General features: G+C 46.8%; 1 protein-coding gene across 2 annotated transcripts in view; it reads left to right on the top strand.

The window, feature by feature from the left end:
- The window catches only part of LOC105201908 (protein Shroom2), a 166,249-nt gene that overhangs the window by 102,649 nt on the left and 46,078 nt on the right, over positions 1-17,522 (top strand). For both annotated transcript variants that reach the window (XM_039453302.1, XM_026133283.2), the window contains 2 exons: positions 15,683-16,060; positions 16,761-17,073. In XM_039453302.1, coding sequence (XP_039309236.1) covers positions 15,683-16,060; positions 16,761-17,073 — 691 coding nt within the window. The remainder of the gene's footprint in view (positions 1-15,682; positions 16,061-16,760; positions 17,074-17,522) is intronic.

The following is a 17,522-nucleotide window of genomic DNA, read 5'->3' as shown; positions in this document are numbered from 1 at the left end:
CCTTCTCGATTCCTGCAAGACGGTATTTCTGCCTAGGTTCTCGAACAACGAGCGCACGTTCCGCGTCGATCTCGCGCGGATCTCATATTTGGCACTTGTTATAAACCGTACTTGTGATTATTTCATCCCTAGAAATGGTCAAAGCTCTTCCACAAGCATCATCATTACGGGGGCGATTGGAACTAGCGATCATTCGCGACCGATAAGACGCGCGTACGTAACTACTGCCTCGTTCCAACAATCAAGATCGTTTGTTTCGTGTACAGAATTTCAGCGGTTTACAAGGCAAAAGGTGTAATTTACCCTTTCTTTCCCGTCCTGTTTACAGTCATGCGGTTACCTTAACATCCGCTTTGCCTCTCCGAGATACGGCTTGGCGTTGTTTATGTTGCTTCGCTTTAGGTCAAAAGATTAGAGTTTCCCTTGGAGCATAAAGAGCGGGACTCTCCCTGACCTCCTGTCGTCACACCTGCGTTCCTCCCGGAAGCGGACAGGTGGGATGCAAATTATTCAGTTAACGTCCGAACCTCGGGGCGCGAAGTAGTCGTTTGCGAATCACGGTACGCCGCTCTTTACAACGTCTACTTAGCTCACCGAGAGCAAGAGAGGAAAAGAGACAGAGATGCAAAGGGCGATGCTCTTCCAAGTAGTGACTAGATAGCGTTGACACCTTGATTGGCAGCGCAGAGTGCGTATCGTGTCATGCCGTGCCACCTCACAGAGAAATAACTCCATGGCGACCGTCGTCGCTGTCGCCTTCCTTACGTGCTCGCGCGAGTAATGATGATTAGAGTCGTGGCCTAGAAGATTTAAGCGCGTCGCGCTCGGTGCGTTACGCCCGCAGAGAAAGTGGCGGATGCGTGAGGAAGGCGTCACAGTGTAAACGAACCGCGAGGCGCGGCGCGGCGCGGCGCCGCGGCGTCTCATTTCGCCGACCGCGATTCTACCGCGAATTGTATAAATCAGCGCATTAAGCGATTTAATCGCCGTTAATTAAATTACAACGTACAACAGGCAATGCTAGGTCCCACGTTACCGTTACTCGGATCACTGGATATCTGTAATTAGTAATTGGCTGTTTAAATCCGACGAACGCCACGGGAGTTCGAACGACTCGGGATGCACGTTAATTTGTCACGAGTGTAAGTGATATTTATTATCGTTCTCTCGAGTTATTAATTGCTCGCAGCTAAGTAGCCCGTTAACGCTTCACGGCGTATCGTGGGTAAATTTCTTGCCCTTCGCGCCGACGTGGAGACAAAGGGTCGCCCCCTTTCTCTTATTCGCGAATGGACAAAGGGTTGCCACGGCCCTTGCTTGTCCCACGGACGTTTCTTTAAGCGCATTCAACAAAGCGCAGCGCGCGGCGCGACGTCCTCGCATTCCGGTACGTCGCGTCGCCGCGTCGTGGACTTCCTTCGCGGATTTCAATCTTCCCATAAACAGACGCGAAAAGCACCGCTGTTTATCTCTCTTACTGTAAACAGTATGTAGCGCGAGATGTATGGGACGAAAAGTGACACGTACCTCCGAGTACGACGTCAGTTACGAATATTTATTCGGGCGTACCGTGAAAAGGCAGCAGCGAGCGCGAAGTCAAGAGCCTCAGCGTATCAGCTCCGGGGGACGTGCATACTCGGTGAAGGCGCGGATTATCGATGACCTACTATCCGTGTACGATCCGTGTCAGAAAAGAGACGTCAGAGACTCTGTTGCTAACGATATACGGTATCTCTATCCTAAAATTTTCCTCGCATAGAGAATTACTCTTCGTTGACGTCTCGGGACGTCTCCGACATGACCTGATGAAATCTAGGCGTTAAAAAAGCACAAAAAGAGAACATATCCTCGCGCCTTTCCCGTGTCTTCCCCGAGAACGGCTGACAGCAAACGCAGACGGTTAACAGTATCCGGCCCCCACCCCGTGTGAATTATATACGAGCAGGGCGAGCAGCGATTCACCTCCGCGACGCCGACGCGCAGGTGGGTGTACGTGGAGCTCGCGCGAGCATTCACTTGCCGATCGCGCGCGTCGCTCGTATTCACGTGCGTATATTACGTACACATGTGTGTACATTGTACATACACGCACGAGAACGGTCCGTCGCGTTCGCCGCCGCGTGACAGCCGTTGACAACGACGACGGGGTGGCGGCCTAACGGCACTTGGGTCCGCGAACGTTCATCTTACTCAAGAAACACTTTGGACGCGATCTCCTCCGCGTGGCGTGTGTAGGCGGGTTCAATTACCGTGGTCACCCGTTTGAACTCTTGGTCCCCCGGACTTGGATCGCGGACTCGCGATAACTCGAGTTAACACGCGAGACCGGCACGGTACCGCGCGATGCCGCGTTCCGCTGTTTTCGCGCGGATGCAAATGCAACCGCCTTATTTATTCGCGACATTGTGCGCCAGACGGCGCGCCGCGCCGAGCCGGAGACGCATGCAATCGGGTGGACCGTAATTTGTGCGAGCGCTCGTTCCGCGACCTTTTTTCCACGGCGTATTTCTGCGATTGTAAACCTCGCTCGAACGCTCCAACGCTCCAACGGCTCGTGCTTTATAGAGGCTGATAGCCCGAAACGAAAGAAATGTGCCGCGTGTCGTATTGATTGCGCTTTCGCTATGCACGAACGTAATGACATTTACAGGGAGGAGAACGAGGACCGCACACAACTTCCTCTTTTCCTTTTTTCTTTTTTTTTTTCGTCGCACACACAAGGAATATCCCGCGAAACAGCTCGAGGTTAATGACCCGGACGGAGAGGGAGAGACAGGAAGGAAGGCCACCGGCGAAAAAGTGCCTCGATTCCGCGCTTACAAACCTGCACTTGTTGCGCACGATTATGCATGCATTAGGCGTATTCCGCCTGGAACCCGGCTCCAGATTGCAATCGAGTAAAGATGGATTGCTTCACTTCTGTACGAACGTGAACTCGCGACGCTGGGGATATCAAATGACAATATATATATATCTTATATTTTCATTATTGTTTCTTGTCGATGAGAGTAAAATCGAAGGAGCCGCTCGACGATAATGAGATACCTACGTTAGCATTCCTAGATATCAAGATCACGACAATAAAGTTTCTTTCTCTACCGAATGCAGAATGCAGGCCGGCGTGACTCTCTTCTCGTCGCGTTATCCACGCCAATGGCATTGCGGCGGCCAAAGAAACTTGGTCGCGCATAAAACAATTTTTTTATTATTATTTATAATACATTAATATTCAGTTGACGATCTCGCGTTACGAGGAGTTGCTCGCTGAAGAAGACAACGCGGCCTCGAATGTTTTCAGTAAACTGATTTAGCACCCACACTTGGAGCGTCTACGCCAATGGCGGTCAAGTCGAACGAGGGCCGAGGAAGGACCGGTTCTCTCTCCGGTCGTGCGAGGTCCCTTCTACTACCCATCGGACCCCGATCCGCGGGGCCTCACGTGGCCCCCTGGGCCCCGCTGCACCGACTCGTTCGCTTGATCCTCTCGGGCAAGCAAACTAACTTGGCGATCTCGAGAGGTTTGCTGCGAATAGGCACCACGAGATGCTCATTACCGCGCAGCTCGTGAGATGCCCGCTAAATTGGTCGTGCGAAAAACACTTCTATGTCCTTGAGACATTGCAATGTAGGACTCGTTTTAATTTGGTACCAAGAAAGAGATGCATTCACTAAGAACAATAAAATGCGCGAATAATTCCACAGCAATGATAAAAAAGATGGAGCATCTCAACTCTCTTCTTTTCAAAATAAATAATTTAAAACTAATATCTATGTAACTTTAAGACATGGAAAATTTGAGTCCCCGTGAAATGACTTTATTCCACGTAAGAATTTGAAAAAGAAAAAACTCTTTTACATAAGCTTATGAACAAAAATGCTTGAATATAAAAAAATAATAAAAGAATAAAAGAAAGAAAAAGTAAATGATTAGGTCTCTTGCAAACATATGACTTTTACGGTAACATGAGAGTAAGCTAGGACGAAGTCGAGGTCACACTAGTTCTGCGTCTAATTACATACAGCTTGTTTACGCAATTAGCTAATTGCGCCGATTGGAAACCGTAATGCACCGTTAAATACCAAGTATAAAGAAAATTCCGTCGCGCGTTGCAAGGCAAGCAGCCTGTGTGTCGCGGGTAAAAGAACGTTGGCAATCGATGCCCGACGCGATAAGACTCTCCCGCGCCGATCGTCTCCCGCGCGAGATAGTTTATAAATGATTCGTCGCGATCGCCGACGTATCGCGTAATTCACTCCTCCGGATAGAGCGTGCCCGCGGCGACTCTCCTTGCATCAGGGTGAATCGGCTTTCTTTGATTGCCCCCGTTCGCCATATAGAAGCGCGCCCGCTCTCCGTAGGAGGTACCCTTCCGTACCTTTTTTTCCCAAGCCCGTCCGACTTGACGCGATGGAGCACGCAAGTGGTTCGATAACTCCCAACCATAGTTACGCAGCGGGGCGATACCGATCAGTCGATACGTCATCCTCGATAACTCGCTCTTTCTTTCGGTCTCTCTCTCTCTCTCTCTCTCTCTCTCTCTCTCTTTTCCTCTCGATGGGGAAGTGAGGATCCCTCGAGGACGGAGAGGCGAGGCCATACTTCCAATTAATAAATTCACCTTGCGTCTGCGTATCCTATCCCTTCCCCGCACGCGTCTCCGCGTGTGTCTTCTCTTCGTGCCGAACGCGGCGTAATTTAAACCGCGACGCGCAGCGGGACGACGACGCAGCGTAATAGCGACCTTACTCTAGACACGCGTATGGTTGCGTGACTCTGAGTTTTCTCAAGTCGTCCGGAAGTCCCACGGCGCGGCGCGGTGCGGCGCGGCCCGGTGGAGTCGATCGATTTCTCGAGTCGCGTTGTTGCGTGTCGATTAATGAGTCCGGACCGAAATGTTAACGCGCGCCCGCGATATACTCCGACGCGAAAAACTCGGCAAAGCAGCTGACGCGTTTTTTCACGATTCATATGCATCGTAACAGCGAACTGCCGTGCGCCGCGCTGCGCCTAGGCGGTTGCACCCTCGTGGCGATACTCTTTAGGTATAGCTATTAACCGCCTGGCCGGAAAGCGGATGCCGACAAGGTCGAGCTAGCCGTGCTCCCAGGAAGACTTCTTTCCGCGTTAATTAATCAATTCCCCTCGTTTCTCGATTATATGCCGGGAGCGTTGCCAATGGCGTAACTCGGCTTATACGCTCGACGCATGCCTGAGGCATAATGATATTATTCCTGCCACGATTTACCGCCCGATGCAGATAACTGACGACCAAGAACAGGTATTATGCACGTTCCTCCTCGAGAAGAGGCAAATCGATTTGCCCGCTCGTTAATAAGCGTTCTGTCTCTTCACACGATTTATCAAAAAATCCTCTACTCTAACATTACACGCGTATCATTTTGGATAAGAAAATATATATGTGCATATATTCGGCCTTCGGTATCTTAATAAATACAAGCAAATTTAATTTTTTTTTCCTTCTCTCATTCCGCATAAAATTAAGATCTATTACGTTACAAAGTCGTAGAACGAAAATTGGAAAGAGATAAAACACAATAATTAAGGCAGTGCTTAATGTTAGTTTTAACCGATGTAGATGAAGTCAGTAATTACATTGACATAGCGGGCAAACGATGATGAAGATATTTTCAGTTTAACAGCGCTCAATCTTTTTACGGTGGTTGCACAAAAGTATGGAGTTGCGAATTGCGACGCGACGTGTGTTATACGCGCGCGCGTGCATGCGTTTACTCGTTTCGATGTTTCCGCCGTCGCGCAGCCGCGCGCGGAACCGATTCGCCGTCTCGATAATCGTTCGATTCTTTTCGTGTTTTCTTATCGGTACGAGAGCAGGAAGAACTCGCGCCTCGGCTCCAGGGGCCGTTACTCCAGGAAATCGCATGTGGTTACTACGCATTTGCAACGCGCAAACGTTACGTACACTGCGTAGCGGCGCGCGAGTCTCCCGTAGCGTGTTTGCGCCGATTCTTTCCGGCGTGCGCGCGCTCGCGAGCGCGCAGGGGGCAGATAAGGCGAGCGCGATGCAACCGTGGGAGGAACGAACGGGCCGAGATTCTTCCCGCTTGAGAGCCTTTCCACGTTTCTGCGAGCGGCCTATCCCGCGAGCGACAAGCCGCTCGTTTTCGACCAAGTCGCAACACGCGGGCCCGACCTCTTCCGGATGCGTCGCCGCGCGCCGCTCGCGGTAGTCATTGCGAAAGCCGGATTACTTAATCCTTTAACTGCACAAAAGATTCCTTTACCTACGCAAGTCTCGTGTGTCTCAGACTCGACACGTTTTACATTTTACGTTAATTATATGAACGAAGAGAAGTTCTCTTTTAACAAGAGGATGTTTCTATCCTCTGTAGTACTGAGAAAAATGTTTTGGCAATCGTAACGATAAGAAGTACATGCAAAATGCATTCCTATCTTATCAATTTGTAGGATTATCACGATTGAATTTGTGATTATTTCGATATTTCATAGTTAGCACGTTTGACAGATTAAACTATAAGAATTCAATTTGCACTTTTCTAAACCTATCAGATTTGTAACCAGGTTTATGCAATCAGATTTTCTCTCTTGTACGAATGATAACATCTACGACTTGTTTATATTAAATAGTATAATTCACATAAATTTTGTATTATTTAATATTATTTTTCTTTGCGTTAGACAAATATTACGTTCCCACGTTAAGTTGTCATTCGCGTATATTTTATGCGATCGCATAAAATTCGCATGCAATGAGTGTTACTATGTAACGCCTGCACACCGCAAGGGTTAACGCGTGGAGTCGCATAAAGAACTGCGGATGCGAAGGTGACTCACGTGGAATGGAACGTGAACGATAAGGCAAAGAGTGCGCGAGAGCGCGCAACGCAACAGTATTTAAATAGCGTTTTTTTCTACTTTACGATAATGTGCTCTGCATCTGCACGGGCACGAGCACGTATTTCACCCCGCTTTTAGCATACAGTGGGCGGAAGGCGTAGATCAGTGTCTCCTCTATGAGCTACTCTCCATATAACTGTAACGAAGACCAAAAGAACCGCCGCAATCTATCGTATGTCGTAATGAAATTTACAGATACCGTAGAATCGGCGTATCGAATCGAGCCACTCTCCGGTGCCCCCTTTCCCGTCATTCGTTCGATATAATTACGGTGCGATTCCGCTCCATTAGCATAGAAGTTGCGCCATTCGCGTCTGACGAAAGCCAACATGATGCGCGCGCCGCGCCGGCCAGGCTCTCGGTTGCGATCGCACGAATCAAGTCCTTCCAAGTTATTGATTCCACATCCATGGAGCAGGGTCAACGATCTCGCCGACGAGATCGCGATTACCGGCGGCGTGATTCGAGAAACGAATTAGAGAAATACAATGGATTATCTTGGTATCGATCGATCCAACGAGCGAACGCGTCTCATGTTCCTTTTTCTTCTTTCGGGCGCCGCGCGCCGGAGATATAGAATCCTGCTGGTCTCCTGAAATATCTACGACATCTCAAGGGGGCAGGGGAGGGAGGGAGGGGGGGAGAGAGAGAGGAGAGAGAGAAAAGAGTAGAGAAATATGTAGATAGATAATCTCTAGTCCAACAAATAGAAGTGCGAGCCATGATAGCCCACCTGCGCTGGGGCCTGCGTTGTGTATTACTTGTCGATTACTCACGATAATTACTACCGTAATCGGTAAGAATAAATTGCGCATTTACGGCACGTCGTTCTTTTAGCCAGTCTTTGCTTTTTCGCCGATCGCGCGCGCACCTTTTGATCTCCCGCTGTAGAGGTAACGGCGCGACTGCGGTGGAATCCAAACGGGCACAAAAATCGCGCGGGGATTGAATCACGATCGACACCGATCGCATTTCACACGGTGAATCCGGGCATGGGCACGGGCACAGCGTTTTACACAGGTTCGTGAAATCGATTGATAAGATCGAGGACCCTGTCCAACTCCTAGAGAATCGTCTCTAGTGTCACGATCTTCACTGATATTTACGATCGCAAGGTGTAAGGTATTTCACATTGTCTACGCGGAGATGACTTCTGCTATCCTAACGGTCGCACGTTTTAACGGGCTTGCATAATTACAGGCGGGTGATTGATTGATCGTTGCCGTCAATGTTTGATATTAATTGCCTTCGATCGAGGCTGTAAGGTACGTGAAAGTACACGTTAATCAGGCGGCGTAATACGGGCTTAATGTTTCACGCGTAACGTCCATATCGTGCTGTCGAGTTATGGCCTGCACTTTCAAAAAGGAACATGAACTCTCGACCGCGTCGTGGGCTAAAGCGACGGAAATTACGAGCCCCTTCGCTTGTGGATACGAGTGCGTGATCCGCCGTATTTCACCAATTTATCTTTTTCTCATGCCTCGCCTTTCTACTTCGTGCTTTATGCCTTCTCCCTTTTCGGACGAATGCCTTTTACACGCGGATGGGAAAAGGATATTTTTAACGGTTGCGTCATATGGATTTCAACGGAAGACTGTTACTCAATTTTGCAATTTATGGATTATTGATTATCAATCAGTGACAACGATCAACTTTTTATTGTCAGATACGATGATTGACGTTGATACTTGATAATATCATGACAATTTTCTATAAATAAATAATATCTAACATGTATGTACAGTTATGAAATTAATTATTCAGGTACAGGATGTAGAAATTCATTTTATGCTACAAATTCAGCTAATATTATAAGTAGATATTTTAAAAAATACTCAATTGGAAGTGAAAACTCTTGCCATTCCCATAAAAAATGCACTTTTAATAAAATAAACTAATATGTGTCTGGACAATTTATTTCATGACTGCATATACCGGTAATCTCAAAATTTACTAAATTGCAAAGATTCGAAATAAAGTGAGAGAGAGAGAAAAAGTTTGAGAAAGTTATAAACGGAGAATCTCACGGACGCAGGCTCTCATTATTGTCGCCGGGATGCGGACTTTTCCGTAGGCGATAGTCTCGTTCAAAATAATTTTATCCATCTCCTGTCTATATAGCACGTTGCGCAAAACAAGCGAAAGTGACTTCCTTCACTGACTTTTGGCCCATCAAATCTAGCATGTAGATCAACTATCGTTGACTGACTCCTGTCGTGAATGTGCGATAGGCTAACGCATTCGGTTATGCTAATTCAAATCGACTGCCAAGATGATTGCAGCGAAAGAGGGAATTGGATTCGCCTCATTACCATAAAATGACGATGTGACGGATGGGAAAATTGATTGGCGCAGACATGTCGAAGCGCGTGCCAGGCTTGTACCGTGACGGTTGTTTTCCTACCTCTTTGAATGAATAATGTTTCTCCGATTATTATGTTAGTTTTGTTAGCGGTATTACGACCGACAATACCAACTCTATAGCAGTATTGAATTAATTGAACGAAGGGACGAAAACGAAAAGCATAATCGATTACCGTGCGATTATATCGTGCGCTATCACGTCACGTGATATCCGGGATCTCCGTGAACATACGATTGACATTGAATCGATATTGAATTCACGTAATGAGTATCAGCATCTATATCAGCAGAATATATATATCATCTTCCATAAGAATCGTAATATGTCAATGTCAATTATCGACGTTATTAATATCGATATTCATCAGCGAATAGAATGTAACATTTTCGTGTCCACGACGTGTCCACGAACACGAGGTTTGATATCTGTATCAGGCGGCGGCAACATTGGGAGTAAGTACTACAAGTGTACGCGAAAGTCCCGATACATCAAGATTCGCGGGGATAATTTTCTTGTAAATCCGCCGTTACCCGGAGGGCATTCCCGTGGCATTCCTCAAAGCGAGGATAAGCCATATCTCACGCAGCTGGATCTGTCCTCCGCTGCCATATAGATTGTGAATTAGTAGCGAGGATTCTTTCACCGTGGCCTCATCTACGGCCAATCGACTGCCTACTCATCTACCACGAAGAACACGAGGCAGGACATCGTCTGGGTATTCACTGGCGCGAGCAGCCTGATACATGACACGCGATGCAACGCCGTACTTGGATACCGCGCGGCATCGAATAGAAGATATACGACACGCGCGAACGTTGTACGAATAACGATTTACACTGCGGCGCTAAACGAGGCTGCGACGTAACGATCAATTTCGTACATCCTCCGCTTGCTCACCGGCCGCAAATCAGACGCTCCTCAAGGGGTATCCATATTCGACATACTTTCAAGCTGGCAAAAATAAATTATGACTCTATAGACATAGACCGGTAATTAAGCAGCACATAAAGTATTAGGGCATTTATCATGAGATCGGGAGGGGAGAATATAGGAAGAAGAGAGATTTGCTAGTGCCGAGACGTGTGGAAAGCGCGAGCACAGCCATGGGATGAGAAGCGGATTTCTCATCCATACGTCCTACGCCAATGAGGCTGCACCACTTCTGAAGGCGTGCTCCGAGAAAGAGACGCCCGTACGGCCTGTATTTTCAGCGCGACACGTCTCGGCTTGGATACCGGCTTGGATGGCTACCGTTCGAAACGAGAGACGGCGAGAGAGACACGACGTGTGGCGAGTGGCGAGTGGCGAGTGGCGAGTGGCGAATAGCGAGGGGCCCACGCGAGAGATGCGAATTCGCCGCCAACGCAAGAGTCATATCATAATTCTGCTCGCCCGCGCCGCGCGCCGGAGGAAAAAAGTCGAGTCCGGATTTCCACGAGCGACCCACGAGATGCCGGCGAGTCGCTTCTGTTGTCCCGCCCTGGTTCACACCTTCCACGTAGCGCGCTCTACCTTCTCTTGTCCCCTTGCCCTCATCTACCTTCCTTTATACATCCTCCGGCCTTCCACCTTCCATTTGCCGGTCTCGCGCACTCGATCGTCCGCTCGCGTGTGCACAGGCCGCCAGCATTGAATTTACCGCTTCAAGCTGCCTTGAGAAAACCAGACGGTTCGGCGATAAGCCACGCACAGTGTCGTGTGTCTCCTCCACATTCTACGCTTGAGATTCTTCTGCATTCCCTATCAATTTCTTTTTATTTCTCCTGGAGCAAATATCAAGAACGCGACCTACGCGGGTTTTGCTGACCTTTATTGTCTCGAGCGACCGTTGGCCACAGCTTCCGTTACTGATATTCTCGTGAATCTTCTTGTGCCAATTTCTTACTAAAAATTCTGTACTTTAAATCAGACATTGTCATAGTCTAAAATTTTATAAATTGGATTTCTTAAACCCTAACAAAATAAAAGTGTGTCTATCAATTATATTTATCTAGCCCCATGAAAAAAAAAAATATTATTGCATTCATTTTACGGCGTTAAAATCAATATAATGTGATAGAATACAAATACATGATAATTTCAACAAATGTTGCGTTCTTAATAATATAAATCACATTTTGCTGAGATTGTATTGATCATACTTCCTTAAATATTGAAAAAGATAAAATATATATACACATATATACACGTACGTGCATTTACATGTAAGAAGTAAAATTTTCCATGCTTATATTTTTTGTTAATTAATGATTCATGACGAAGTTACGTGGTAACACATCATCAGAATGCATCGTGATAAATTTACATCTCTGAATCATATTGGATGAGGTCCAACTCGATTTCTAAGAGTCTTCCTCGTATGGCTCTGATCGGTCTGCGGAATTACGTGTATTCGGGTACCAGTCAACGAACTCAACGCGCATTAATTACGTGACGCAACGCTTTTGCCCCACTGTGAATCCACTCTCATATATATATTTCTCTTTCTATTCTTGGCTGAAAGCCAGGAGAGTGCAGCTTCTTCCTTTGATTTTGGCATTACACCGCAATTCGTTTTTTTTTCTCATCGAGACCGCATAAGCAATTGAACGTCATCAAAGCGGAACATTACAATGTAACATACTTTCGTGCACACACACGCATACTCGTCAGAATGAAAACAACAAATAATACACTTTGTGTACTACAGCATCTGGCCATTAAGTTTTACTGAGCATAAAAGTACGTATTACGAGTTAAGTAACAAGATACTCTGTATACGTATCTACTCACTACTAGTAACATGATAACTGGCTGATAGAGCACAATTATTTATGTTGAGAAAATCAAACACGTGTGTGTTTAGGGTAAGAAGTTATCTACTCTGAACTCATAGTTTCAAATTTATTAATATTTTAAATAAAACTATTTCTAATTAAAAACTAATTAAATTAATTTATTTCATCAATAAATTAGATTATAAGCTGATACATTGTACATATTCCAACTACGAGACGACGTGCATAATAAGAATTGTAGATGAAAATTATTTTGACTTTCTAATTTGCAGTTGTAATTATTGAATTACATCTTGCAACGTTTCCCGAGATGCGTTCCCACTACGCGAACGTAGACCATCGCTAATCTTAAAGAACACATTACGATCTCCTCGCTGGTAATTGTCACGCGTGAGACTCTTGCTCTCGTGCGTGTCGGCGAGAAATTAGAGGGAACATCGAGGTGACAATCTTACCTCCTCCGTAAACGGCAGTCTTTACTCGCGCGCTCGCGAGAAATGAATTTCAGCAAATTTATCACGGCGCAACTCGACGCCGCGATGATACCGTCGGACGGTCGGCAATTTACGAGGCGTGATTTAGGGGCACGCGGTCCGTAACGCTTTAATACGCGCGAGAGTTGCGCCCGCCTCTATCCGACTTCTATACGTGCATAACGTGAGAGCGCGGCGGCGTTGGCATGCGCCTTGCGCCATCGTCTCCGTTTCTCTGTTCCTCCTTCGTTCCGTTCGCTTATACGAATCGCGCGACGCGCGTGCGAATGCGCCTCACGACCGCGGAAAACAGGCGCGTAGAACGCGCGTAAGCGCGTCAGTGAATGGACGCACGTGAACGAACGTCGGCGTACGTCCACCGACGCGTTGGAGCTCGAAGAAATCGAAAGATCAAAGTGGATTGAAGAGACACGTCACCTCGGTCCGTGAGGATCCTTGTAATTTGTACGGTCATTTTTGTCTATGCTCTTCTATGGTTTTTCTTTTTTGCCTTCGGTCCGCAAGCATTTGCGGAATCACCGAAATCGGCGAGTCGTTCCTTCGCCACATTGTTGCAATTTGCAGTAATGATCACTCACGCGGCGTATTCCCGCTGGCAGTCGATGTCGGAAATTATACGCTGCGCCGGTGTTGCGTGCACGAAAAGAATAATGCGGCAGTCGCGCATCGGCAGCAGCCGATAACTCGTACGGGATGTAAAGAAAAAGGTAGTCGACGTAGGCGTGCATGGTTATTGGATGCGGTACTCCCTGCTCCGGCGAAGTGGTAATTGAATCGCGCAGCTTCCTATCGCGGAAGTCACTATCGCGATTCATTTGTTATGAAATCCAGTACATCGAACGTGGCACACTAGCCTACAATTCCTTGCGAGAGAAACGTACTCGCGCAAACTCTTCGATTCGGGAAAGTATTGCAGTAGTGGTGTTCGTCGTACGTCATTATCGTGCCGATTGCGTTCGGAGTGTCTTAAAAAATCGCGACTTTGTCTCTCACGCGTCTGTCCCGTTTCATTATGCAAAATCGCGACGGCGACACGCCCACGCCGTTACAAACCCAATTTAACGCACGCTAGCTAATCGTGAATTCCTAATACGCGGCTATTGATGGCTCCACGTCCAATTGATTAGTGGGAAAATCGATTTCGCGCTAATCAGGCTGTTACGCGACGTATGCATTATCATCAAGCGGATATCGAGATACGGCTCGAGTTGCAGAATTACGCGCAAGAATTACAACCGTCTCTGGTTCGTTGTGCCTGATTGTGGGTACGGTTGGTGCAGCGCAGTTAATAAATCCGCTACTTGCGCGCTATTGTATTCAGAGCGATCGTAATTTCGATATTTCCCCGCCGCTTATTAGCAACTACCTGCCAGATATTTAAAGAAATGTCGATATTATTCATATATCACGGTGTACTTTCGCTTATTACGAAATCGCTCGAGTATTTCAGGATTGTCTAGGTGCGGGCGGTGTAGCGGGCTACCTAGCGTTTGTGGTGCGTGCTCCGAGTACGCGTTGCGTGCCGTTGAGGCTTCTTGCAATTAGGCATCATCACTGGGTGAAGTTGGAAATTTCGTAGGTCGCGTGGGTAAAAATCGGCAATGCCGAGTGCCTCGGGGGCAGTCAATTCCAGGACGTCTCGCCGCACGTAAGATTGCAGAATTTTACCGTTTGCGAAATGGCGCTCTCGGCTTCGTAAGACCGTTTTCATGCTCGCCACTCGCATCTTTTTTCCTTCACTTCTTGTACCTCTCGTGAGGAAAAACGACGCGGAAATGTTTCGATCGTGAAACGAAGCAACGAGAATTCGAATCTCCGTGATGCATAAAATCGTTAATATCTATCTTTTGAAAGTGGAGTTATCTATATCGTAGAGAATATCAATACTCATGGTCTTTCGACTCCGAAAGATTCTTACTCGATCAACAATCTCGCTTGAACGATTCAAATTGATGACACTAAGTTTTATTAAGTGTTTACGAAAAAATTTCAGTATTTTGGTAATTAATATTAACCGTCCGTGTTTTTTTTATGTTAATTTAAAAGCGCACTGCCAAACTCGTTGTTTTTACAGAGCGCTATCGCAATCGTCCAGGGGAGAGATACTCACGGGGTCATTTTACAATTTAAATGAGCCAAAGTGCTCTCCGCGCGTAATTTATGATTAATCCACGACGATTTAAATTAATCTCTGAACAGATAAAACCTGCTCAGTGAAAAGTTAAACGAACCTATACCTGGCGATATCTTCCGCATTGGAGATATGCAACCGTTTCTATTTTACTTTTTGGCATCCGTGTTCCTCGTTAAAAGCTGTCATCATTCACACACTCCGGAGACCCTTGACTCGGAAATAGCGTTATCTATCAGTCTCATCAGTCATGCTGTTGAGTGTGCCTCTATTAACGCGACTCATTACTCCTCTGTCGTCCGAGAGAGTTAACGTACGCGTACACGTGTCTCTAAATTCGCCCAAAGGTTAAATAACCAGTCGTAAGACATTTTCCTCGGATTTTATCTCGTAACCGATACACCTAGCATCCAGTTCTTCTACCTAATTTGACACCTACTAATGTAATTTTCCTTGCAAACAAAGTGAAGATTAGTATGACGCTGCTCGTACATCTATGTTAATCGCGATCGTTTACGCTGTTAGAAAACATCCACGACGATGTGTTACACGATGTCAAAAAATTTACGTTAAGTTCCGAGCGTTCAAAGCAAGGGTTGAAACCGGTATAATTTCCATGAAGTTCAATTAACTGCCGAGAAATATGTCTTGCCGTACGCTAATCACATTACATTTGCATTTTGTGCAAAAGTATAATTGTACGTTTTTGTTTTGTAATTTAGACGCGCGTCTCAATGCTATATCCAGGTAAATTCCGAAATCAAAAAGGAGGAAACGTTGCGCGCATTATGATTTAGTACTAGAACGGGAGATTAAATCGTTCGATTGATAAAATATTCACGTAACATTTAATTTGCATGCACGCGTGCTACCTCATAAATATGTGAAAACGCTGCGTCCAATTCTGTTATACTTAAGCGTAATCGCTTAATCTACTATATGCGACTACTCTAATCACGAGAGTTTATCTCATGGGACGTCGAAGCTCACGATTTTAATTTTCTGCTCACTTAGGTGTATCCCGGATGGCGGGGACGTCGGTTACACGATGACGGAGTTGCAACCGTCGCCGCCAGGATATCGCGTCCAGGATGAGGCCCCAGGCCCACCTTCCTGTCCCCCGGGGTCCTACAAATACGCGAGCCACGGCCACGGGAGCGAGGCTACCAATTTCAAGAGTGCCACGTCGTATTCTCAGGAAGGCTATGGCCTTAAGCAGAGTCCGCCTCGGTCGGTGGCTCCTAACGAATATTACCGTCGCAGAAACGACGGGCGGAGGTCCAGCGCGGAAAACGATCACGAGGGTGGTAACGGCGGCAAGAAGGCCGCCGCGGTTACCGGTTACAACGACGGTCACAAGAAGAATACTCCGGGCTATAAGAACGACTGCGGGTACGTGCTCGCGATTACGTGCTCGCTTCTTTTCTCGGCGTTCGCTCACGCAACGTTCTTTCTCTGTTTCTTTTTCTGCGTGCGCTTTCTCTCTCTCTCTCTCTCTCTCTCTCTCTCTCTCTCTCTCTCTCTTTCAATCCTTCCCGATGAGAATTATCGCGCGCGATGATTATCCGGCAATCTGTATAAAACAGATTATTGATATAAAGCGATTCGATTCGAGTACTGTAATAATAAGATTACTTATAGAATAATAGGCTAAGACTTCCGTCACGAAAGATTATTCGATGTAAACGATTCAGTGTACGCTGAAGCAGAATGACGTGTCTTAGTTTTTCCAACGCGAACGGTATATTGTCGAGAAAATAACCATGGAACGCAACATCAGGGAAATACCCCGATTACCGTGCGAGCTAAGCCGAGCGGGTTGACAGTACCATAAACTATGCAGTCCGCACACATCCTGGTAATAAAGTGGTTCAATGACACCGCGCGTAGAAGCACCGCGCGGTCGAGAGTGCCGTATTACGAGTGATTCATTGGGCGAGGCGCTAATAAACAGACGATTTTGCATCCGTGCGTAATTGTTTCCACGTAGAGAGGACGTTGCGTCACGCGTGCTATTTTTACTCTCCCCGGCTATCGCGGAGTGCACCGGCCACTTTAACCGCGACGTTTCCATATCCGTCTGTCCCATTAGGTACAGCGAGAACCTCGGATTCAACAGCTTCACGCTCCCTCTTAATGAGAGAGACGAAGCTTCGCCACCACCGACGCCGCCAGTTAGGGATGCCTCTAGCCTCAAGGGCGTGTGTTACGGCCCGGGACACGAGAAGTATCCTTCGTGGCCGAGCGCGCCCGAACGACACTCCGACGAGGATATCCACAGCTCGGGGCACAGCGGTTCTCACCGCTCCAAGTCCTGGACCGATCACACCAACTATCCGAAGGAGAAGCCGGCCCAGTACACCAGACCACACACGAAGAGGCCCAATCCCGCGTTCACGCAGCAGGTAACTTGTACAGCCCTCTTCGTTTTCCGCAAAACGCTCGTTACGCCGCATCGCTTGTATAACCTGAACGTAGAACGTGCATTTGCATAGCGACGTAATGTCGTGATTTACTATTAATTGGATACATAAAAGATATCACACGCAAGTATACGCGATTTCAATTTCTGTTACTTTTGTAGGCTTTATTATTAAACGTTAATACCCATTTGCTACGCATTATAAAGAAAATGAGTTTTATTATATAAGAATTAACCACCACGATTAATAGGAACGGATAACGTATAATACGAATGGATAAATAAAAATGTCTTATTACAGCTCTTAACGATTAAATTACATTTATATTTTTAACTTTTGCCATTCACGCGATTTGCATCAGTCCGATTTCTTTATTTGCATCGATCCTTCCTGCTATAGCTCAGAATTTGCCGTGTCAGGCATTCTCGATT

The sequence above is a fragment of the Solenopsis invicta genome, chromosome 9 (assembly GCF_016802725.1).
Source record: "Solenopsis invicta isolate M01_SB chromosome 9, UNIL_Sinv_3.0, whole genome shotgun sequence".
Classification (NCBI taxonomy): Eukaryota; Metazoa; Arthropoda; class Insecta; order Hymenoptera; family Formicidae; genus Solenopsis; species Solenopsis invicta.
This window is presented reverse-complemented; position numbering and strand designations above follow the sequence as displayed.